The sequence below is a fragment of the Lytechinus variegatus genome, chromosome 1 (assembly GCF_018143015.1).
Source record: "Lytechinus variegatus isolate NC3 chromosome 1, Lvar_3.0, whole genome shotgun sequence".
Lineage (NCBI taxonomy): Eukaryota > Metazoa > Echinodermata > Echinoidea > Temnopleuroida > Toxopneustidae > Lytechinus > Lytechinus variegatus.
In genome coordinates, this window is record NC_054740.1 from 71,134,833 (window position 1) to 71,162,255 (window position 27,423).

General features: G+C 36.0%; 1 protein-coding gene across 1 annotated transcript; it reads left to right on the forward strand.

Moving 5' to 3' along the window:
• The first annotated feature begins 1,146 nt into the window (after nucleotides 1-1,146).
• Nucleotides 1,147-27,423, forward strand: LOC121421828 (rhodopsin, GQ-coupled-like). The gene is made up of 2 exons (XM_041616633.1): nucleotides 1,147-3,067; nucleotides 26,946-27,423. The coding sequence occupies exons 1-2, from the start codon at nucleotides 2,201-2,203 to the stop codon at nucleotides 27,213-27,215; spliced, it is 1,137 nt and encodes a 378-aa protein (XP_041472567.1). The 5' UTR covers nucleotides 1,147-2,200; the 3' UTR covers nucleotides 27,216-27,423.

The following is a 27,423-nucleotide window of genomic DNA, read 5'->3' on the forward strand; positions in this document are numbered from 1 at the left end:
ACATAAACTTGAAACCTGAATGATATATTTCGTTAGAAAATACGTTTTTAGACAGTATCCAATTAATTTATCACATATATATATGCCTTTTAGCGCTCACTCTTGTGATTTCTCTCCTCCCATTTCTCTTTGTGCATAATACTTTTAGGGTATTTGGCAGCCATTTTGAATATAAAAATACAACATTCACCACATAAATGGCATATTGATAATATTTGGTTAATAATTATGTTTATAGTCAGTATTCCACCTGTCTAATCTTCATAATAAGCATTTTAGTGATCACTCTTGTGAATTTTTTGGCCCCCATTGCCAATGTACGCAATACTGTTTGGGCAAGTGGCGGCTATTTTAGATATCAAAATACAGCAATGTTCCCATATTTGACATTATAAATGAGTATCTCTTTAATAATGATGATATGTATATATTACTTCGTTCATACATCGCGATTTTTGCAGTTTAGTGCTCATTTTTGTGAAAATTAGTTTTCCCTATTCATATTGTACATGATAGTGTATACAATGGCCTATGGCGGCCATTTTGCATATCAGGAAAAGAAATATTTTGTCAAAAATTATTTTTTAAGATTGTATTTCACTCCTGCCACACAATTTCATGCATTTCACAGCCAATGTGCGGACAATTTTATGATTTTCATGGGTAATTTGCATATTTTGGCGGCCATATTGGATTTTGCCAATTTACGGAAAATGCTCAAGTTTACACGAGTGGCATCATCCAGATTCGTAATCAGCACCATCGAATTGACAAGAAACCATCAAAAAATATTGTATATATAAAAAAACAAGGTTATGCCTCTTCTATCCTGGACTATTAGCATTTCATGTGAAAGTATTTAGTAGTCAATCATCATCAAAATAATACGTGGGAAATGGTATACGTTTGAATGCTTAATATAATAATGCGTAACGTGTTGATTCAACATGATCAATTGAACTAATAGCATTTTAATATATTTTCAAAATGAATGAGCATAAATTTCGTTCGTTGTTTAAGAGTTATATGTGAATTGCCTGCAATTAACCACTGGCAACCTACAAGAAACAGGTTTGGATACTCATTAATGAAATGAGGACACGTGAGTGAGCTCCTAGTTAAATCACATAAAGGTTCCCCATAATACGTGACGACATCCAAAGAGAAAGGATGCTTGGTCGAGCGGCGTGCTCTCTTCTATCGCCTGTTGACATCCTCTGCATTTGCAAGTTGAAGTTTCTTCGCATCTAAACGCATCTTGTTAAATCAATAAAGAATGTTTAAATCTACTATTAACCTTCGCAGTGATAGCTGAGTTTTATGTACGGACCGTTCAGAAAAATTTGGTTCGTTTTTATGTTGTTGTTGAAACGCTGATCACCAAATGGAAATATAACCGATACAAATCTCGGTACATATGAACTTGATTGAATACTGGAGAGCAACGGTAATAATAGCATTCGAATCAAGATAAACACAGCCAGAAAAGGCTGAAATTTGATTTATTGAAAGGAGAATAGAACGGAAACTGCCGAGAAAGCATTTTGGAAGAGTTGGTTGGAATCAGCGCACCTCCTGATACCCTGCAATGCTTAAATATTGTAATTGGATTTTAGTATAACTTCTTCATGTCATCGATAATATCGATCGATATTTCCCCCAGGAAATAAATGCTGCTCCTTCTTAGCTTACGCATGCAATGGTTGCTTGGACAAATATTTGCCCTGTACAGCCAGACGGCACAACTGTAATGCATCATAAGATGGATCAATATTAGAATGCGATTTGAGGGAATTAGAAAAATGTAATCGACTCCGAGGTGAGGCTTGCTCCTTCCAAACACATTCCGGAAGAAAATGATTTTATGAACAACAATAAAATACGACATCGAGGATGAATTAAAATTGGAATGGGATTATCATCTGATGAAGTAACGAAGCCCTGCTTGGATGATTGTGCATGCTTTTGAAGTTGAGAAAGAAACACCAAGAATGGAATAAGGATATTACTTTGTATTTTTTGGAATAAGGATATTACTTTGTATTTTTTTTTGTATCGTGGATAAATCATGATCATGACCTCGTCGGGTAATCATTGTTAAAATAGCATTTGGATGATTCAAACCTCTATAATCAAATTGAACCGTTACCAGTTTGAAATGAATATGATATTGTGATCTTAAAAAAAAACGGGATATAAAATGGCTGTAGATGATTCGTGTTACTCGATGGAAAACTATCCACCTGGTGTAGTTATTCTGCCAGCATTGTTCGGTGAGGATATACCAGTGTGTTACCCTTTAACGGATTCTATTCGAATAAGTCTTGGCATGGTTATTGGCGTTACAGCTAATCTAGGAGCGCTAATCTTGATATGGTTCAGTCGGAAACAGGAACACGTTCCTACTAGTTACAACATACCTAACGTCTTGGTATTGGTTTTATGTGCTACGGACCTGACACGGTTGTTGTTCGGTGAAAGTGTCTGGATAGTGAATATTCTCTACGGTTCTTGGATGGGAGGCTCAGGAAGTCTTCTCTATTCTAACTTTGTGAGCACCATGTGTCTTCGGTTATCAGGGTTCGTTGTCATATTCATGGGTGTCGAGCGTTACCTCAGCCTTTTAAAACCATTCTTCTATGATAAGAGCGTGACGTTACAGCGTATATTCATCGCCATCTTTGCTCTCATCTTCTATTCCTTTGCTATGGCTTCTCTACAAGTAACTGGACAAGTCAACGCCGAATCCCATGCATGCAACCTATCAGCAGCTTACTATTGTTTTACATACAAAAATTATACGATGAATTGGACGTCGGTAGTATACACAGCCTATGACATTCTTACGATTGTCGAAAGTCTTGCTAACATTGTGATTTTAGTATTTTGCAATGTGTTTGTGATACGCTGCATGAGGCAGATGCGACAAAGGATCGACATGGTGTGTCCTCGGAACAGAGATGAGTATATCAAACAAGTAGACATGATTCGAGGAGTATCTGCTGAATTCTCCCGTCTCATGGTTGGCATCACACTTGTCTTCGTAATTACAGTCATCCCGTACGAGGTAAGCATAGCAAACCATAACTTTTACTTTCTGGTTTAACTTTCTTTATTCTTGTGTTACACCTTTATTTTGCGATAAACTCATCTCAAATATACATCAAGGTTGTACAGTTTTTTAAAAAAATTCTGTATATGAAAGCTTTCACAAGAACGCTCAAATAGTGGGAGCATTTGGACGAATTGCCTTTTCTAAACACAGTTGAACGATAGCCTTGTAAAATTGTTTCATCAGTTCATTATAACGGTTCTTTTTTATATCGTAAGCTGGTAAATTGGTGATAGAGAGGGGGCATAAGTGTGCGTGCGAAAAGATGAAACACCCAAGACGTTCCTCATAAAATAAATGGAATTACACTGGAGAAGACGAAACATGTCGGAATATAATGCCATTAATCGTGAATATCGAAGAATTTCAAAATTTTGATTTCAGAAGATTAACAATAGTTATTATTTTTTTTTTTTTTTTTTTGGGGGGGGGGTGTAGGTTCATTTGCAGTTATTAGAACTGGTTACAGATAAATACGATAAGATGTGAAATGGATCCACACCATACATGCTGATGAAAACTGAAAGTTAACGCCGTGGTCTAGATGTAAAGTTTGCTAAGAGAAACACCAGTCTTTTCATACATTTTCGTGTTAATTCCAGGCTTTCTTCCTTTTTAATCAGGTCTGATATGGGTTCGTGGTGTACAATTATTCTTTATCATATCACCCTTTCCATCCTTGCATTTGTAAGTCAGCCCTTGAAATTCAAGCTCATTCCCTTCTATGAAAGAATCTTACTCTGTCTCTTATCTGTCTCTATCCCAACCTGGTTTAGCAATAGTAATCTATATTTAAATGACACCCACAGAAAACCCGCTGCTGCAAGAAAAGTGCCATTAGTAATTTGCATGAATTACCATAAACTTTCTGCGAGGTTCTTTCTTCCACTGGTAGTACACACCTCTTTCAGAGGTTTTCATTGTATTTTACTTTTCAAGCAGAATCAGATATTGTAAAATTTTATCATAATGATAAGCTCACATACCATGTGTATAAAAGTAGTCATTGTTTTGTAATAGAATGGAAAGTGAAAAATGCGTGAGAATAACAAACACAAATGAGTAAGTGTTCATCTTTCCAACGTTTGCAAATATAAACCTTCGTAAAACACTCACAGATTAAGCCAAAGGTTTCTTCCAAAGAAGAACAGTTTACTTTCAATCGGTAATGCAATGAACCGGGTGTGTTTGTGTCATAATTATTTATTTTTTTTTGTCAGGCATACTTGAAGCCTCCCTGTAAAAAATTTGCCATGACCGGCTCTGATACCGAATTGTTCTATAAATAATGAATGTACTAGGATCTGCTATATCTATATATATTTTAAAAGACGTGCCAGTGTACAGTGGAAGTCCAGAACAGGGAGGTGTAAGGAATGAGCTGGTTCAAGTTGCTTTCCTTTGATCCCATGCTCGACACCGCCGATAAGGTGTGCGCTCATCTGAATCTGTTCACTAGGTGGTTGGATAAAAGAACGCATAAATAATAGGTGTTTAAATCCCTGCATCAGAAAATTGTATCACGACAGCTGTTAGTTGTTCCTTTTTCATGATTTTTAATCAATGCTAAAATGTGCAATTCCTTTCATGGGCGAAAAACATTTTCAACCGCAAAAATACATAATACATGTTGAAACAGACGCTAGCAGAGTACCTTACATCGAAAATGGTAAATCCATTGATTATGTGACAGGAAATCAAGGTGTACGCAAATGATCGGAACAGACTTGGATATAAGATTTTGTAAGATTATAATAACAATTTGTTCGACTCTGGTACATAGATTATGAGAGGAACATGGCGCTAATTTGAGAACCTTGTTCGGCGTCTTATTTCTAACTCAAAACGTTCATGAGTTTTATGATTTATATTGCCATTGAATCAATATAAAACAATCGAGACTGGTCATGCTAGTATTGGACTTACGAAAGTAATAAGCTCAGCAGAAGAATGGTGCGCCTTATGGAAGTTCAAAATCAAGTGTAATACGAACTCCATTGTTCATTTTAGAACCCATCAGTGCTTTTTGCAAAACTTATAAGAATTAGTTCCTTCCTAGCAATCCCATGCCAAGAATTACTCTACCTATTATAACATACCATACTGAATGAATCTCCTTCTTTTCGAATCAAATTGCCCTCGTTCCAATCAGCGGAATTCAATTTCATTCCGCTAGCCTAACTTAACCTTCTCATTACTTATGGACGTATAACGAATATTAAGAAGCTTTCCATTTGGACGATAGATGCTATTCGACGGCTGACAACTAAGTTTTATCTGTGATGACGCGTCGGGTGCTCAAGTATTTCCGTGCTGGAAATAAATCCTTGAGAATTTTTGGGCGAAGAAAAAGTATGACGTGGTGAAAACTCAATGACCATGTTGCCCTTTTTACCATAATATAACGCCTTTTAACAGCAAAACTGTCGCGAGGGTATTTTCGCTCCACCACGCAAGACGAGCTCAAGAACAGAGTGAATGTATTGAAAATGCCGGTCAAACGTCAAAGGACAGAAGGGAGGTTATTGTCGAAACTTGGCGAATCGGAGCAACAGTTTCGTTTCCAGTTTCGGAGCTGTCGAAAAGTGCAAATATGTCGTTTGCCAATTCACCAGTTTTCGACTAATACTTCTTGGAAGATCTTTGGTCATGAAGGCATATTTCTCAGTTCTAGATGCCGTCGTGAGTCCTAGATCGACTTAGAATCATCCGACATGCAAAACGAGAGCTAACATGTACTCTATTCCTTAATGCAGGCAAAAGAAAATTGGTTTTGGTATGCATCATGGATGCAGCTATACATGGCTCGTGTTTCTGTCTCGCATCTCATGATGGAAGGGCCTTTATTTTTTAATGCGAGCCATGGCGTAGGTTCCCCTCAGCAAGAATATAATATAGTGCACGCGAGCCAGGTGTTGACTTAATTCTTGTCAGATTATGTAAGTGAATGTATATCAGGATAATACTGATAGCAAACGTGACAGTGGAAATGATAAGAGAAATACAAAGATATTAAATATTTTTTTGGCATTTAGTGTACTGAGTCATGATTTTGCATCCATACACGCACATTTCCCACTTAACTCCCTAATAAGATGAACGATATCATGTCACTTTTATTGTTAGTTCACAGTGCCAAAACTCCCCCTCCATTTTAACCATACAGCCGTTTAGAACTCACGCAACCATTTGGCATTTTAACCGTATGAAGTCTGTTGCTTTCATAATGGATGGTTGAATTCTTATCAACTAGGATATCTTTAAAACGATTGGGCTCCTGATTAATGGGAGTAAAATAGAGCTCCATTAGTGATCATTGCTCACTGTATATACCTCTGACATAGAAACACTCACCGGAGGTGCATTTCATGGAAGGAATAATCGGAGGTTTCTTTTCCGACAACCTATGATTTTATCTGAAAATTACCATAGTAACAGTGCTTTTCAGCAATTTAGAATCAAGAAAATTTGTCAGATCAGACAACTTGTCGGACCAAATTTTTTTGACAACATGCTCCTAAAGACAAGTGTCTGTTTTTCACAAACAACTTTGCCTATTGAAATGACTTTTCATTATTTGTTGGTCCCATCCCACATGGTCAAATGCCAGTAAGTCTTCTTTTCATTTATAGTATTGTAACTTTTATAGCCCGTTGTCAAATTACTAACTTAGTCTTTATGAAAAGATAAAAATGTTTATGAACCAAAATAAACCATTTTGGTGTTACACTTATAATTGAGGTTACTCCAAGTGATTATTCGCGCCATTCTGCATATTGTTTGGTTTCTCCCATTTCATCTATGCGCCTTGAGCAATTAGATTACAATCGGTTTGGCGCTTTAGAAATCGCATTCACCATTATTTATTATTATTATTATTAGACCAAAAGTTCATTAGTCCAAATGGGTAGGGGATCAAATTATTTCAGACATGAGATGTACGTTGCCTTAATTCAACAAAGTTAGTGTCACATATTCAGTTGGGCCACCTTCTGAGGTGGTCTCATGCAGTCCACCTTCAGATGCGTGAGTATTACAAGGGTCTTTGACAATCTGTGAATTAGGCCATCTGTTGGTAGACCGAATGGCTACAAACCATGTGGATACCTACACCGTCATCTATTGCAAAACATATACAAACACACACGACAACGGCCAATTATTTTAGTCAGCCGGCACGCCCACAAAAAGCATATAATGCCACATGCATTCACATCAATTTTTCTTGAATTAGATATCTTATCTCACCCTCTTGCTCTCTCCTCCACATTTACCAAATACTCTTTTGAATACTGTTAACCCGTTACGCTCTCTCCCGGTGCACCTTCACATCAGAGGATATTTAGCTCTCACTAAATTACTTTCTTTGAAAAGGGAGGAAGTGAGGGGGGAGGAAAGGGAATTCTCTTACTGGTGCATTTGGACATTTCTGATCCCAAAGTATACTATGATGATACATGTATACTGTGATATTAATACGACTGACGTGATGGATGAAGGTCTACAGGTTTTGTTTTTAATGTTTCGTATATTTGTCAGGTAGGTGGAAAATAACCCAATTTAGGGTGGAATGCAATACAATATAAAGGCCGACTAAAATGAGAAGATGAAAAATATCAAGACAGTGGAGATAGATAGAGAAATGGTTGAAAGTTATAAAAAAGAGCTATTATAGCTCTTAAGGAGCGTGTATAGTGACTGTACTTCGGAGTGTTGATTTTTCTCGTTTAAATTTGAACCAGAAAAATCAGCACTCCGAAAAGCTGTCACAATACACGCTCCTTAAGAGCTAAACTAGCTCTTCTTTTTAGAGTGTGTTTAGAGGCACATTGATTATATACATTTAATAAATATAAATTTAAGCTGTCTTTGTTTGTTTTATTGTTTCTTGCTCTCATCCATATAATACATTGTAAAAAGAATTTCGATTTACAACGTATTAGATCCTTTTTCATTTCAAATAAACATTTATTTTCCTCCATTTTACAAATTTCTTCATTTTTGTTAACAAGAATTCACATGAAACCAATTTCCATAAAGAATACAAATTTATACAACTTATGTGTACAGAGGAAGGCGTAGGTCCCTAGATACGCATGTGGACATATAAATATATACAATACACAAAATACAATACAAAGATAATACTTAGAATACTTACTGTGATAGAAAACTATAAGGTATTCGTTTACCCATCTCGGTTTCTATTTTAATCATCATCATATACCCCGGGAGGAGAGGTGTCATTACTCCTTAACGACATCTACGCCGATGCTTGAAATGAATTATATGAAAGATATATATTCTGAGTCAAGTCCTCGAGAGAAAAAAAATGAAACTGGTCTTACCAAGTTGTACGAAAAAAAATCCATCATGTGGTTCAAAATATTGATTTTCTTTTAAGGTGTAATTCTCTCACCATGTTTTGTGCTGAGATATAGTTGGTATCAATCCATTTGTTTTATTCATATTACTTTACAAGTTGGAAAACGATGGCCAATGATCTTAGGAAAAGGGAGAGCATTTTCTAAATATAGATCTGTGCGTAGGCAGTAAGAGAATTAAGGAGAAATGGTTGTATTTGAAAACCAGTTGGTGAATGGTATTATGAAAAAAAGGACGAAACTCAGACGCATATGGCAGTCACACCTCCCTATCCGATACCAGGGCCCCGTCTTATAAAGAGTGTTGCCATTGATCCGACCAACAACTATGGACGACCAGCAACGTCAACATCTAAAATGCAGATTTGTTCAAAATATTTTCTAGATATGATGTTTATTCATACAGTCATCATTCTCTGAAAGATTCAGGTATGGATGGATTTCCATACAGTTGAGATTGATTTGATCAATCTTTACTCTTTGTAAGACAAGGCCAAGGTCGAACGAACGTTTGCAGTATTTTGGATGACATACCATCGATTGTGTTGGAGTCTCTTCGTTCGTCTGACTGCTACATGAATAATAATAATAATAATAATGATACATGAATGAAGAGATATGAGATGAATGGAGAGATGAATAGGTATAAGAATGGAGAGATGATGGAGATGAAGAGATTATGTCTACCTACTCATCGCAGTCACATTGAACAGGTAGTTTTCGCAAGCAGGAAGTCTTTGTCGGAAATTGGTGAACAGTTTCGTCCGGGGGACTCTGGACAAACGAATTATTTGCATTTTTCCCCAGCTCCGAAAGCGTTGAACAACACTGCTGTTCCAGTTCATTGATTTGCGACAAAGACCTTCCAGCTGGTCATTGTCCTTTATTTTGCATTGCCAATACATTTACTTTGTTTTTGAATTCGTTCTGCGCCGCGGTGCGAAACTCCCTGATGACACAGAATCCAAACCTTTCGATGGTATGCCATTCACATTAACGCCATATCGCTAATCGCCGTGGAATACATGGTAAATGTTTTGTTGATGTGACTGTCTCACCAAGGACAGGAGTCACATGTACACTCATGTCTCTTAGATAGTTTTCCACTCCACATTGAAACCGGGGAGTCCAGCAGTATTCAGTCTCCATCGGTTGCTAAGAGACCGATGTTCTCGATAACAACATACCCTTAATCTATGCCAACAGTTCAGGCTGCGAATCTCGGCCAATGACACAGACTCCAACAATTATATATGGACCGTCTTTTTCAGTGTACAGGAAAAAAACATTACGTACGGTTCATTCTTTTTCATGTTTCTTATTTGACATTTGTTTCACATATAAAATAAAGAAACAACAATAAGTCATATTGTGACGAATGAAAACTATGTATATACACGTAACATAGTTATACAGATAAAGTTAAAGCTAACTTTAAGCCAACAAATTATGAGAAGATCTACATAAAAGAACTTTAGTAGTTAACCGCCGTCACATTAGAGGCGGAATGAACCGGAATGCCTTCGGAATGAAAATTCTTGGTACATTCCTGGATATTCGAAGCGCATTCTAAAAATTCTGACTGCATTCTGAGTGCATTCCAGACATTCGGGTCCATTCTTGTGACCGGCCCGAATGTTTTGCTCATGGTCAAAACTTTCGAAGTGCATTCGAAGTGGAGAAATATCGAATGACATTCGAAGTGCATTCTGACTGCTCTCTGGCTGCATTCTAAATATTCTTACGACATTCTAGGAGCATTCGAGGCATTCTGATCGCATTCTAGAGAAAACCGAATCGCATAAAACGCGGACACCTGCTGTTGTAACGTCATTTGGCAGTAGAAGTCACCCGGTCATGTCGCAAAAAAGGAAGACATTTTTGCAAAAGTAGTGAAAATTTCAAATTCCCTCCCGAATGTGGCACGAATAATTTTGAAAGTTCTTCATTCCGGCTGGTTCTGCTCGATTCCTGCTGATTCCGAATGAGTGTGACGGGGGTAAGTGGTAATAAAGATTTAATGGCCTTTCTCGTGCATCAAATATCTTAACCCATAATGTTCGTGAGACCAGTGATTAGTGTTATATTTAGGTTGTCAATTTTCTACATTCTCTTTGATTCAACCAAATTCGTATGGGATAAGTTGCAGAAATATTTGCAAAGATTATTGCAAACTGGCGGCATAACAAAAGGTAAATAATCTAACATAATAGTAACATCATGATTTCATTCTGTTATTTTGTTAACTATTGATATGATTAAGTGTAGAAAAAATAACAACCTAAATTCACCACTAATCACTGGTCTCTAAGGATGAAGATTTATGGGTTAAGATTTTAATGCCCAAGAGGGTCATTAAATCTTTATTACCACTTCAGCGCTCTAACTATTAACGTGATTTTATGTAGATATCTCCTCATAATTCTTTCACTTCAATTTAGCTTTAACTTTATCTGTATAACTATGTGACGTGTAGAGTTTTCATTTGTCTGTGGTTTCACATAATGCCTTATTGTTTTTTTTTATTCATATTTGAAACAAATGTCAAATAAGAAACATGAAAAAGAATATGAAGAAGTATGAAATGAACCGTACAGCAGAGGGGGGGGGGGGGGCGTTTCCTCTTTTTTTTGCTCGTTGGCATTGTTTCAATACGTTTGATTCCATAAATGATAGTGACTAGTGGCCTCTTGTGTTAAGTTGTCAGAAAAAAGTTGCTCCTCCTAACGAGATTCGCAAGGTACGCAACTATCCAGAACAGTTGTGTTTTCATTTGCAGGACTTTCTGTATTTAATTACAGTCAAAATGATTTTACAATACATAAACGTAATTGTAATATGACAATAAAATACATTACAATATGAGACCTTTATAAAGAGGTGCAATAACAAAATTTAGACATAAATAAAATATGTAAACATATGATAAAGTAATGAAAAATTCAATGGCAAAATTTATAAGCTAAAGATATGCTTCAGTAACAGCAGCCAAAAGGGCTACATGGACACCAATTATATTGCTTGGGTCTGAAAAAACCTGACTTCACAAATCATCAGTGTAGAGGGAAATGGAAGGGGGAATTGTAAGGGGAAAATAAAGTGTGTGTGGGTGTGTGTGTGTGCGATTGCAGGTGAGATATTTCTGAAAACCTAGATAAAATATACCTTTTTAATGAAGCTTCGAAAGGAATGATAGATGAAGTGAATTTGGCACATCATGTATCAGGTGAGTGCTATTACAATTACATGTATATATCAATTTTCCTATTGTACAAAACGACCACCCTTCCTTGAATTCCAGAAGTAGGTTGCATTATGATAATCATCCGTAAGGTGTCTTTGCTTTTTAGAAATTTTAAGCGTATCCATATTCGCATTAGAACCGCGTATCAATTTAAAATGCCATGTCAGGTTGTTGGAATTCGCAGAAACATAAACTTTCTGGAAGGCGACCATTTAAGATTGAAAACTCATACAAATTCTAATTTCCTCTGAGTAATCGAATCTCACGAGACTATCCCTAGTAAACAGCCGTGTACTTGTAATGAGACGGGGAGCGTTTCAGGAAGAGTTTTCTAAGGAATTTTCAGTGACAGATGTTATAAGCGACTGGAAATACTTGCATCTGGTTGGCTGAGAGCAAATTAGTCGGTGGAAATCACTGACATTACTCTTCATGAAATGCCCATTCCCAAATTGGCTCCACACTGATCTAATAGTTGAATAGGTAGGACGTATCTGTTTGTTTATCCGTTTAATCTTTAAAGGATTCCTTTACTTCTTTATACTTATTTGAAGAAAAAAAAACAGGTTAAAAAGCTGACTATGACGAAAGTAAGTTTGTTTTTGCACATTTGTAGTTGTGGTGTGTATATTTGTGCTGTTTGTGAGGCGACATTGTTCCATGCAAATGTGATCATCAAAGCCTTTAGTTATGGTAAATCCCCCCCAAAATGAAAATCATTATTCCACTTCATTACTAGATTATGCTAATGCATGTGTCACAAAACGGTTGTAAGGGTATAAACTGAAAAGTATGCTTTATTGGATAAATTTTCCGAAATTACTCCAAAATTCAATTCGATCGGATGCCCCATCAAAAGAAAATATTTTTGACTTGTTTATGCACTGTTAAAATACTTTAAACAACGTTGTTTATTCTGCGAATCGCACAGTAGTTTAATCATTTAAAAAAGTGTTTAAATCTTGAACAATAAAGTATAAATTTAAATATTTAATTATCTATGATTTAAGCATGAATGTTTAAGATTCTAAACACTTGATTAAACTGTTTAAACAACTACTATGCGATTCACTTAGTAAACAGCGTTCTTTAAATTATTCTTAACATTGTACACCTCAAGTATGGAACGGGCTGAAATTTTTAGGATATAATCTTTCATTGATCCAATTACTAAATGGAAAATAATTGCCCAAACGGCTATTCGAAAAAAAAATAAAATCACTACCGAGAGATGGTGCTAGATTTAAATTGGAATCATAGTGGCAGGAAACTGCCATATTTATTTCAAATGGGTAAAATGCATTCAATAACTACTACTCTTGTGTAATATTATAATGTTAGATGGTACTTGAATAAAGTTTACGTAAGTCGCCTTTCCAAAGCTTTAGACAGGCTTTTAAGAATCAATTTTATTTTCAAGCATTAAACTTTTATCCATTTCCATATAAAAATAAGCTAAATCAAAATATAGCCCATTAAGATATGAAAACTAAGATATTATATTCATAAACTGGTACACAGTAAAGCATGTGGGTGATAATTAGGGGTACACTAAAAAGCAAATCCTGCAGAATCAGATTGCCCGTGATTATAGTGCAGAAATAAATTGATTTTTTTAATGCATTATCGACATGATTAAGGTATAAATGAGATAATTTGATATCATATTTTGAAGTTTTCTATTCTGATAAATATTGTAGTCATATTCGGATATTTTGTATAAACAGTTATATGCAAGTCGTCGTGGATTTTCAGGTGGGCAAATGATGTCTTTTCACCCACTTTCCCTTTTCTTATGTTATTACAAGAAATCATAATCATTCAAAATTTAATTCATGTATGCATGATATGTCTCCCTCATTATAAAATAAATTGTAGTTATAAAATAAATATGTAATATATTTGTACAATGTTATTCCTCGTCAGATTTTGATCATATTTTCAGTGTTTTGTTCGCCTGATCTTGTTATTCATCGTAAGTACACCTTTACATGCCCCCTTTTTTAAAAATCAGACTGAAACTTTGTGAAACACAGCCCTCTCCCAGATCACTCTTAAGAAGAGATTACTGGACGAAATAATTACAGGCCATGAAAGATTTCCCTCATCTTAAAAGTGATCTTGAAAAAAATCACGGTAAGCCAATACTTCAAATTATTTGTAAATTCATGCTGACATTATTAACCTGTCATATTGGGGAAAAAAGACACGGAAAAGTGTCAATCTGAGTTAAAAACAAATTGCTGGAAAATAATCTAGGCATGTACTGTGTCAGCTCCATTCACGTTGTTGAATTTTATTCTTACAGATGTTCAAACGTGACCAACATATCATTAGATGAAGAGGTTTCTGAAAAGATAAGCCTGATGCTTGACACCCACTGTCTATATATTCTCCTCCTCTTGTCCTTTCTCTCTTCCTATCTACGTGTCATCATAATGTTTCTCGCGTCTCCATGAAATTGCAAATTCATCTTTATTGCATAGAGTATTAATTGTGTTTGACCACTCTTACACAAGAATTCCACAACGCGCAGGTGGGGATAACACAATACGAGCTTTGATTCTTTCCCCAACAACATTCTTTTTTTCTAAAGTCACATCAAAACTGTTCGTATTTTCTTTTCTAATATAGCTGATCAATCAAATTCCTGTATACTCAGAGACTTAACCAATTACCCATGAACCTGACCTCAATCTATTCACAAGCATGAGAAGTGGATATTGACTATCGATATAAAAAAAAGTGGATAGAGCAACAAACGCGCTTTTTTAAGCTACCGGAAACACTTAAAAATGCTCCAAAAGATCAAGCGCGCACAGGTTCCACATTTTTTTTCTCTTGCGTGTGCGTGTTGTTTTTTATTGTTGGTATACCCCCATATACTGTTAATTATGTCATGGAGAACTTTCCATGTAGCTTCATGGTCGTCAGTCGTGTATGCACCAGCATACAACGCGACGAGCTCTATCAATTTTTTATGTCGATGATATCGACTCACAAGAATCCGCCATCAACGGTCACACTCGTACATAAAAAGTATAACACACATATAGATACAAAAACAAAATTATAGAGATGCAATAAATCGAACAATACTGTGTAGGTCAAACATTGAAATAGAAACGAAACTGGGTGATTGTTGAGATATATATTCACATAATAGTTTTACATATATGTTTTTAATATTATACATATATTTTTTATGTTTCATGGTATTCATATACATCATATATATTCATATATATTTCCATTGTATTGTTCAAATTGCCTATAAAATGATATCAGTCTATGGTTTAATGTGCGATGAAAATTCCCTTTTTTGTAGATTGGGTTATATCTGGTGACATACATGACAGGGTTGAACAATGTTTTACTAATTTCCGCAGAGGTTATACAAATATCCACACCTCCATCTTACAAAACATCCGCTTTAAGGAATAGACAGGTCAATATATTATGGTTTGACCCCAATCAAATTGCTACAAAAGGTTTTTCAAATATTCCTGGTACTATTTGACCTCAGCAATAAAATACTAAAAATCTATCAAAATCCCATCTGGGAAAGTTGTTATTTTCAAGATGGTGTACAAGATGGCCGCAATATCACTGATTCTGTTTTATAACTCATTCATTATCCACACTAAATCCTATTTCGGTGCGTATTCGATGGTCCAGGGGGTAAAATAATTTGTTGATACATGTAAGAGTGAATATGAGCACTCAAGGGCACTCAAGATGGCACCAAAAATGGCCGCCGTAGGCTAAGAATCCACAATTCATCTATTACTTACTTAGTTTTTAATTTACTTTAATTTGGTTTCTATTCAATGGTTTTAATGGTGAATTAGTACGTTGGGACAAGTCGAAAGGGCAGTCAGTGGTATAGTCAATGGTATGGTGTGTCGAAAAGTCCAAGGTGGCTTCTAAAATTTTTGATGGATCTCTACATAAGAGATCGATCTGTAACTATCTTTTAAATGGAAGCCCACATAAATTGAGTGAGTTATAGTGAAAAGACGGGCGAAACAGGCCGAATGAAAATCGATCTGGATCGGAAATGAATGTGGATAATCAGGAGCGACGCCATAATTTTTACAGCCTTTGATCTATAGAGTTTGAATTAATAAAATCACACCTCCCTAGTTACAGCATAACACGATCTTTGTATTGGTGGGATACCTTGATCTTAAATTTGTTTTAGTGTGTATTCATCGGCAGTGTTCATCGGTAAAAGTCGCATGGTTTCCGGCATTACCACACTTACCCCTACATAATATGACGTCAAAGTGCAAAGATTATTTCATACTTAAAATATATTAATCACACTGTAATAATTCCACCAGGAGTTAAAGCATGTTTTACTTTCTAAATCTAAACATTTTTGTGAAATGTGAATTAAACATTAGAAATTTCATGACATACAAGTTTGCAAAAATCTCCGTTTATCATGAACCGGTGTGTTGGCTCAGTTGGTAGAGCGTCCGTCTCACAACCTGCAGGTCAGGGGTTCAAACCCCAGCCGCGTCAGACCAAAAGAGGTTAAAAGATGGGAGTTGCTGCTATCCAGTTTGGCGTTCAAAGATTAAAAAGATAGAGCTTCGTCGATCTGGCGCTGCACAGCTCCTGCCGGGCCCACGATCAATTGGGCAAAGCAAATTTGCGGAGTATTTCATTTCATGTCTATTTCGAACAATAAATTATGGATTTTCATGGTTTTTCATGGATTACATCATTAAATGACACGCTGGAAACTCTCTGCCAATTTGTAATTTTGAATATGATTGTCTTCGAGGTTGTAGCGATTTTTTTTTCCTTATTCAAGTTGACATGATGTTTGACATACTAAAAAAACTCAACATTTATGATATTAGAATTTACCTCATATTCTTGTTATGAATGACAGACATAAACTTGAATGTTTTATTATTGTAAACCTTGCTGTATCGAATAGCTTCTAATAGCACTTCGGTAGATTTCCCAAAAATTGGATTAGTAAAGCTTGATAAAATGAATCATATCGGTTCTGACCTCACGATTTGATGACGCAATTATACCCAGAGAGCTAATTCGATTAAAATTAATGATCAAGATGACACTTTATGATTAATGGATCAATGAATTCTCTTGAAGTGAAATGAATAAAATATTATTCATCGCCAATGCTATGTCTGCTTCTCTGTTTTAATGTTAATGATTTTCCCCTCCTCATGCTTGAGGCCTGGTCACACCGCCCGAACGTTGTAGGAGCGGTCGTGGAGCGGTAGGGAGAGGGGGTCGAATTTAGCTCACAAAATTGGGGGAAAATTGAAAACAAAAATCGGAAAAAAAACCAAAAACACAATCGAAATCCAAAATGGCGAACGGTAGTGAGCGGCGATGATTTTTTCTTTCCACTCCAACATCGCTCGGGCGGTGTGACCAGGCCTTTACACAAAATAATAATACTACCAACGAATATGGGCGCGTTATAGTCGAGTGGTTCTGACTCTCGCCTTTGAAACAAAGGCCGTGGGTTCGAATCCTAGCCATGGCGTGTTTTCTAAGGCAAGAAATTTATCCACACAGCGCTGCACTCGACCCAAGTGAGGTGAATGGGTACCCGGCAGGATTAATTTCTTGCATGCACTGAACGCCGGTGATTGTTGCTCGAGCTCCCGCCGGAATAATAGTAGAAAGCGTTTGTATCCTCGGTCAAAAAAGCGGTATATAAATTCAGCTATTATTGTTATTATTAACGAATATTATTCCAATTTATGAAATTTGTTTATTATTATTGGATGGTAGAGAATTTCAATCTCGGATGGATTATTGCAAGGCCTCATGCTTGGAAGGTGTTGATATTGTTACAAAAAGAACGAATTTGAAGGTTTGATCGGTTTAAAGCTTTCTGGTAATCGGAATGTTATTAGTTTACTCTTCTGATAATGTATGGGGGAGGGGGTGGGTATTGTGAGTAGTCATAAATAGGCTATAGGTTTGTCCCAACACCGCAAACCATAGCAATCACTTTTTACTGATAGACCTCTATACCTCGAACCATAGACACCTCGACACTGATATACCCCTACACCACAAATCATAAACACCTCTATGCACTCATAGACCCCAGCACCACAAATTATGATTAGATTTAGAGACCCGTACACAACACATAGGCACACCTCTATGCATACACCAAAAATCATAAACACCTCTATGCACTCATAGACCCCAGCACCACAAATTATGATTAGATTTAGAGACCCGTACACAACACATAGGCACACCTCTATGCATACACCAAAAATTATAGACACCTCTATGCACTCATAGACCCGTACACCTCAAATCATAGACACCCCTATGGATAACCCAGGGAGCCTAGGGGCCTTCCGTGTATTTGGCCATAGACACGGGACTAGGGTAATTTATGGTCAAAATATTGATCAAACTGAATTGTGAAAACAGAAATTATGCACTTACCATGATTATATGGATGAAGGTCTAACGTGTGACAGTATCCTGACATCGAGGCACAGACTGGAACCTCAAAAAACCCCGAAAAGTTATTTTCTTCTCAGTACCCCAGTCTCGATCGGCCATTTTGTTATGAATTTTGAAAGAATTAGGAGAGGTATCGCGACAGAACTTTTCGTTTTTTTGAGGTAATCGTGGTAAGTGCATAATTTCTGTTTTTACAATTCAGTTTGATAAATATTTTGACCATAAATTACCCTAGTCCCGTGTCTATGGCCAAATACACGGTAAGCCCCTAACCCTAGCACCCTGGGTTACCCTATGGAATGATATTTCGTTACACCGCAAACCATTAATAATTTGGCATAGCGTGACAGACCGCTCGACCTCGAACAATTGTCACAAATACCTCAATGATAAAACATTTCGAAGAAATCACAAGAATTATTTACTTCACAACAATATAAACACATCTTTGTTTATAGAAATCATTAATCAACATCGCTATTTTCGAGCATCCAAGCCCGCGACAGGTGCAGTAATAATTAATTATTAATCCTTTTTGCTGCTCTTAAGAAAAAAAAATGAATCCATTTTGTAGGTCAGAAGTCATCAGTGCAATGAATAGATAAAGATTATTGAACTTCCACTAGAGCGTTTCGCGTACTAATAGGCACACACCATATCAAGGGGTTTATTATAATGAATCTTCACTTCCAAGGACCTTCTTCTCAGAGCAGATGGCCATTTAAAATTGATGTGCCTTATTTTCTTTGTATGATGATGACAGCTCCTATTGCATATTTTATTGAGATTTATAAAGAGAAAGGGAAATGTGTTTGTCTTTAGGCTCTAGTGTGAGCTTAGTGTAATAATGAATATGTCTAGTAATAGTCGGATTTATAAAGCCTCTTTTCGCGAGGATTTATTACACAATATTTAAATGATTAACGCTCATGGCAGTCTTGAATAGAATATATCATAAAAAGAGAGCATGAATAAGCGTGTTATACAATGTGTATCGCAAAATAAGGCAACCCAATTTCTATTATTATTGGGAAATAAAAAAAACATTAATTATGAAATCAATTCAGTTAATCTATCGACATTTAAATAAGGTTTCTTAGACAAAGGGAATGCTGGTGACTTGTACACCCAAGCTTAACGCCATTGTTATGAAATATGCAGAATTTGAATAATTTAAGATCATAACAAATTCATATATGGCGAAATTAACATATAGATTGATGAAAATTTGAGCAAATGTAATTTAATTTTTTCTGTTTCATATTTATTCTCGAATCCCTTTATGTAAGAACCATCATTAAAATATATAGAATATCAATTCATACATAACACACACACACACACACACACATATATATATATATATATATATATATATATATATATATATATATATATACATATATATATATATATATATATATATATATATATATATATATATATATATATATATATATATATAATTATATATATATATGTATATATAAATGTTGATGAAACACCATTCATTTTTTTTAATTGTATAGAAAAATCAAGCAAGAATAACAACGAAAATGTCACTAAACTGCAAGAAACGAACATTTTGTTAAAAGAGGACTATACGTATACCCGTGGGAAATAAGTCGTAAGCAGTCGCATCGGATCGTATTGAGGTCGCACAACGTTGTAAGATGGCCTGCAACCGGTCGAGCAACTGTCGTAAGCCCTACCAATCTCTTGAATAGACATAAAAATATATATGTAGCTAGTATTGCTCTGTGAATTTCACGTCTTAAGTCTTAAAACAACTGTGTTGCGTTGATCGATTTCAGCAATGTGAAAATGGTGAATTAAATACAGTAGCAGTTTAGCCGATGCAATCATGCAACGTTTGTTAAATGGGAATGGGACGCATTTGTGAGTAGCCCAGAGGCATGTTTTCCTCTTCTGAGTTTCTTCGGGCTTGAATTTTTCTTCATTCAAACTGCATACCGCCACTTTGGAGAAGAACGAGTGCAAAAACAACAAAACTTGAAGAGGGAAATCAGCATAATGGACTCTTGATGTTTTGACCGCAGTGTCATGCAAATAATGCACTTTAGGTCATACCCAAAGCAAAGCTCTCTTGCAATTTGGAAGTTATTAGCGCATAAATGAAAGGTCAAAAAGATTTTAATAGACCTTGAAAAATTATATAAAAAAAATAAACTCAGTTTTTGCATAAACATACCAACGGCCTTTCTGTAGATTATTGGCATGGCATTATCAAAAGCCTGGATCAAACAGCGGGATGACTTGAACAAATATAGAGAAAAGTTACAACACTGACCATGTAATTGAAATCAAATTAAAAACAAAGAAGAAATGGCATCTGAAATTTTGCTTCGTTCGCACATCAGATGCACTATCACGATCAGTACTAAGATCAGGGATTATGACGTCATACACACTTTCCTTTTTAATGGTAATAATAATACATAAGATTTATATAGCGCAATTTCCATCTTGATTAGATGCTCAAGGCGCTTCAGACATGTCAGAGCGGAACAACAAAAACTATTTACATATACATGTAATACATGTCTGAACAATAAGTCAATGTGTATCAAAAAACACTTTTATATAGGTATGCTTTCAGGTTGCCCTTGAAGGTGGCCATTGAATTCTGGGATTCTAAAACTGTGTGGGAGAGAATTCCACAGGCCAGGTCCTGCATGAGCAAAGGCCCGCTCCCCGCATGATTTCTTAGCAACTTGAATTTGTAAGAGATTAGATGCTGAGGATCGTAAATTTCCTGAGGGTTGGTAATGATGCATCAAAGACCTATTGTAACTGGGGGAAGTTCCATTGACTATATGAAAAAAGGAAAAGGCTTTTTAAGACAATGCGTTCCTTCAGGGGCAACCAGTAAAGAGTTTTCAATACAGGGGTGAGCTGCATTTTGCAACATTTGCAATTTTCCAAGTTGAGAATCTGGTATGTTGTAAAAGAGGCTAATACCAAAGTCGAATCGTGAAGAAATAAGTGAATGTAGCAGTTTCTTTGTTGCTGAGCGAGTGAGATATTTTCTTATGAAGCCAATATTGCGCAATTGATAACGAACTGATCTGCAAATGTTTATTATTTGGTGGACATGGACACGTGAGCATCAAAAATAACTCCAAGATTGCGACATGGTTTTGACAAGGGGATGTCATTGCCTGAGATAGAAATGGAATCAATGTTGAATTTGTTAAGTTGAAACTTTGAGCCAAAAACTAAAAACCCACATTTACAATGGTTCAAAAGTAACGAGTTTGACTTGAACCAAGTGTCAATGTCCATTATACATCTTTCAAGATTACACAGGGCTTTTGTGGCACTAGTTTGATCGGGTGAAAACGATACAAAAATCTGAATATCATCTGCATATAAATGATAGTGAACAGAGTGACGTTTAAAAATATTTGAAGCCCTGTCAAATAAATGGAAAAAACAAAGTGGGCCCTCCAACAGAGCCCTGGGGGACGCCGCAGACCAGTGGCCTAGGTGAAGAGGCAGCACCATTGATGAGGACTGACTGTGAATTGAATGAGAATTAGGATTTCAGCCAGTAGGGTGTAGTCTACGGTGTCAAATGCGGCAGACAGATCTAGGAGTACCATTGCAGTGACAGATCCACTGTGATATATGATATATAAAAAAAAATGCCACTGAACAATTGGATTGATGAATGTGGAAATTCGATTTTCGTCCAATCTTAGACACAGGAAGATGTTTTTCTTCATTGGCTCAAATTCAGTTGGCTCTTCTATGATTGGGGAATTCGAATGTGATAAATAAAGTAAATGCAAAAGCAAGAACACTAAAAAAGAAATGGTTCTAAGAGGGTTCTATATGCTTGTCCCGTATTTGGAACATATGGCCCCCCAGCATGTTCCAAAAATACCCTGAATATCTAGTTTGGAAGAATTTAATGTTCTTTGTTAAACCATTTAAGGTTTTTGAACACGTAAAAAACTTTCCTTTTTTTGGGGGGGGGGCACCCGTTTTCTCGAGGGTTTCACATACGGGACAAAGATGAAAAAATGATGATAGATGAGATGTTGCAAAGACAGACAGTTCCTCTTCATCTTTAAGGTTTCCACAGATTTATTTTTTGATGAGAAGAAGACGTTTCACTTTCTTTGTCTTTCTGATTTTTGCATGATTAGGAAATGTCTAATGCACGTAATTAATGTTTCCAAGTAGTGGGAGGGGGAAGAAAGTTCCCCTTTACCGCATACCGAGTTATAATACTGAAGCTTTACACTTATCCAAATTATAAGAAAATCAGGACTTGTGTGTTTACATGCATTATGGCTGAATATAATTTATATATCTTTATATCGGTCGACAAGAATAATGAATGTCTAAATAATGAATGGGAAAACTGACGACCAGAAAGGTGCACGGAAACAAAATGGAAGATCTATATGTTCACTCTCCTGCCAAACTCAGAAGCAAATTTGATTAATGTAATCATTGAATTGAGCTGAATTCAAATTATTTTCATACTTGACCAAATATGTAACAAAATATTCCTTTTTTATCTTTTAATATTTATTGAATATATAAATCAACATCAACACTTACAAATTTATTATATAAAATCACAAATCATGGAAAAAAAAAAATTGTAACAAAGTATAACATAATACAAAGAACAATGGTGGCAAATTAAATTGGAATATGAGGGAACCGGCAAGCAGAGCTTGTAATATCTACAGGTTCCTTAAAATATTTATGAAATTAGCAATCAAGGAGAATGGACACATACACAAATTTAGACTACAAAAGAAAAGCCAAAGATGAGCGTTTATAGAGAAATTGCGGGTTAAAGAATGAGAGGGAAATTGGACAAATAATGAAAGAGAGAGAGAGAGAGAGAGGGAGAGAGAGAGGGGGGGGGGTGAGCGAAGAATGAGAAAAATATACCTCCTCTTGTTCCTTTCCTCTCGTTTTTTTTGGGGGGTCGTTTTGGGGCTGGAGTTGACCACCCTCATCACCCTTCGCTAGTCGTGTCTATTTCTCTCCAGTTGAAAGTTGCCCGAACTACGTGAAGAATGCAATTAAAGATCTTGACAAATAGAACTACACTTAAAAATATTAATTGTTGTTGCCAGGTAACTTTCACCTCATGTGGACAATCAACGTAGAAACAACGTAGAGTATGATGGAGAGATAAGGAAAACGGTTTTTCGTATTCATCAGATTACTTTATTATCTATTTATTTGATTATTCATTTATTGGTATATGCACATATATTGACCAGCAGCATGGCTAAAATGGTTCAATTTACAATAGCAATACAAAGTTAAAAAAAATCAGAATAATAAATATAATTTTTGGCTTAATAATTGAATGGCATCAATAACATTATAACCTTAAGCACTTAAGGAGTTGGGATATTGAAGATGCGAGCTTGCTCTACATTTTGGTGATAAAGTCGTACTATTTTGTTCAAGCAAATTTGTATAGGCAAGCGCGGTTCAATACTAAATTTTACTTATTTATTTATTCATTTATTTACATGTATTTATTCATTAAATTATGCATTTAGTTATGAGGGTATGGGTATTTGTGAAGGAGACAGACGGACGGAAGAGTGCATGTGAGAGGGAAGGTTTGAAAGCGAGGGTGTGTATATGTATTGGGAGAGAGGCAGAGGGAAGAGAACGTGTGGGAGTGAGAGTGTTAGGCTTAGTGTGTATGTGTGTGTGTGTATATATATATATAAATATATATGTGTGCGGGTGGGTGTGTGTGTATGTATAAATGTATGTATGTATAATGGAGAGAGAATGAGAGGAAGGTGTGTGATGTAGAAACAGTGGACGCGTGAGGGTTTGTGCATTTATGGACGAGATAGGCGTAAAAAGGTGGGTGTGGGAGAGTATAATACTGAGGGTATGTGTGTATGTATGAGGGAGAGAGAGGGAGAAGAAGATGTGAGCAGGAGGGAGAGTTTGAGAAATAGAGTGTGTATATTGTACGGGCATGTGAGGAAGAGAGAAAGGTGCGTGTGGGAAGGTGTGAGATTGAGGGTTTGTGTGTATATATGGTAGAAACGGGCGTAGAAATAGGTGCATGTGGGAGAGCATGAGAGTGAGGGTGTGTGTGTGCATTGGTGGGAGGGAGTTGAAAAAGGTGTGTGCGGAGGGAGAGTGTGAGAGGATGGATGTGTGTTTATATGTACGGGGAGAAAGTTGTGTATGTGGTAGAGAGAGTGCGAGTGTAGGATATGTATGTATTGGGGATAGATGCAGAAAGAAATACATGTGTAGGTGGGAGACTGCGTGAGATATTGTGTGTAGGCCTATATATACGGAAAGAGGCCGAGAGAAAGGTGTGTGTATGTGTGTGGGAGAGAGAGAGAGTGTGTGTGTGAGTGGGAATATGAAGTTTAGGGGATAGAGGCGGACAGAAAGGTGTGCGTGGGGGGAGGGCGTGAGAGTGAGGGTGTGTTTTTTTATAGAGAGTGCGTGAATCAGGGTGTGGGTAGTTTGAGGTGGGAGAGACGGATAATGAATGTGGTGGAAGATAAGAAACGACATATACATAAAGACGTAGATCTAAAACCGAAGGTAAAAAATGTTTGGTCGTATATTAATCTCAAATTTACATCGAGACATTACTCTAGACTCGAGAGATTACTTATTATTGCCTATACAGTGCGTATAAAAAAAACAGGACAGATTTGAAAAGACTATAAATTTTTTGTTTCAAATTATGATCTCTATATTTTTGTGTCAATAGGTGCTCTTGGGTCTTATCCTTCAAACGTTATTTAAAAAATTAGTTTCGTTCATACTTGAGCGAACACGGAATGTTTTTGTCTGGGGTTAAAAAGGAGGCTTGCGCCAAAATGGCATCAAATGATAAATATGATGGTCGGACTTCTTGCTAATCAGCGGACTTCCGCTTAATCTTTTCATTATCTTTGCCATAATTTTCGAATTATGCTGTCAAAATTCATTTCCAAAAATATTTGCTTGAATATTTCTGTTGTTCCTTTTTAATATGTTCTCTTTTAGGTTTGAACATTTCTTCTTTAGGCAAGAACAATCTTTTTAAAACCGAAGTTAGGAAGAGCGTGTTTTTTTCAAAATCCTTTTATTGTGTGCTACAAGGTTATGGTGCCTTTGAACAGTGGCATACAGATGGTTGGGGGCTCAGGGTGCTCCCCCCCAATTAAAAAAAATCATGACCAATAAAAAAGGCGGAAAGAAAATAACAGAAAACATAGAAAGTGAAATATATCATTTTCAGAATATTATATCAAGATCACAAAATTTGATATTTTAATGAAAAAGTGGAAATTTTTGCTTGCTCGCTTCACAACTTTTTGATACATTTTACCCCATCTGCTAAATCTTGCTCCTTCAAAATTGATTGAAAGATATGAACCCTTTCCTGTTTGTCCTGTCAAGGACATAATTAAACTTGGTGAAGGATTCAATAACCCCTTGAAAATACACTCTAAAAAATGAAGTGCTAATTCAGCTCTTAAAGAGCGTGTATAGTGACTGCACTTCGGAGTGCTGATTTTTCTCGTTCAAATTTGAACTAGACACATCAGCACTCCGAAGTGCAGTCACTATACACGCTCTTTAAGAGCTGAATTAGCACTTCATTTTTTAGAGTGTATAGGATTCATGTCTTTTATAGGTACCATAATATAATTTGTTTCACATAATAAAATGATTTGAATGATTACAAATTCTCCCAATTAATAATGCAATTCTTCTCACTTGGGTTGACAAAAAGTCTTCTTTTCTTACTTATGAAGGAAAATACAAAGCTGAAAGAATTTTGAATGAAAAACAAGTTAATTCAGGAAATGCATAAATCTATAAATGAAATTTGACAGCATTATTCGAACATTATGGCAAAGATAATGAAAAGAGAAAGAGAAAGTCTGCTGATTAGCCAAAAGTCTAATCATCAAATTTGTCATTCTGCCATTTAGGCACAAGCCTCTTTTTGAACCCCCGACAGAAATATCCCGTGTTCGCTCAAGCATGAACAAAATTTGTTTTTTTTAATGGCATTTCAAAGATAAGATCGCAGAGCATCTATTAACATCAAAATATAGATATAATCTGTTGAAACAAATTTTGTATAGACTTTTCAAAAGTGTCCCTTTTTGTACGCACTGTATTGAAAAAAAAGACGTGTGATCATAAAAGAATGTTTTCAAATGGAATCCCGTTTCTTCAGCCAATATGTACCATTATTTCATTTTATTATTTTACTTTGTTAGAGTTGAAATCTAGAACGATAATAAGTCCTCATAAGCAATATGATAGCTACATTAAAAAAATAGTTGTATGATTTGTATATTTGTTTTGTGTTTCGAGTTAACTAAAAAACATTTGTTTTTTGTTAACTCCTACACTCTAAATGGCAGGGATTTTAAATAAATCCAGTTGAACTGTTAGGGACCAATCAAATTTTGGAGGTTACTTTTAATCCTAAATAATATTCCAATTTTCAAGGGATTTGAATTTGAAACCTTTGGGAATCAACAATGAATCTGAGGCATAAATCTAAGTCCCAAATTCGTTTGGTCCCTAAGTACAGTCCGCTTGGATTTATTTTGAATTTCTGCAATTTATATATATTCACTTTCTTTGTCCACATTTCCTTAAAGACTTAACTGTGATTTCAATTGATTGAATTCTTTCTGCTCTCTCATTTTTTTTTAATTTTTAGATCTGCGTCCTGTGCAACCACTTCGAAATATGGTACTCTCCGATCTTTAACTACATTTCAGCCGTTCTGTACCTGAGCACTACGACAATCAATCCACTTATGTATGGCCTCTTCAGAAGGAAATACAGAAGAAAAGTCTGGCGGAAGTTGGTGAAGTTGTTATCGAACTGTCGACAGATAAATCGAGTGCATCCTCATGATGACATGGTAGGAAAGGATGAGATGCCAGAAGTAGCAGGAGATGCTAATGCTGGATCATCAGATTCTTGACGAGGACTCTATCTTTGTATTATTTCTGTGTGTTATCGATAAAAAATTATCGCTATGAATGTCAACATCCCAGTATTTAAAAGTAAAAATATTATAAATCGGTATAATATATACGAGTTGTTCCACAACTGGGTGTTGTGGCGTGCGCCTGCAATCCAAGCTATGTGGGGGAAGTTACAAATTGATGCAGAGGTTCGAGCCCTGGTCA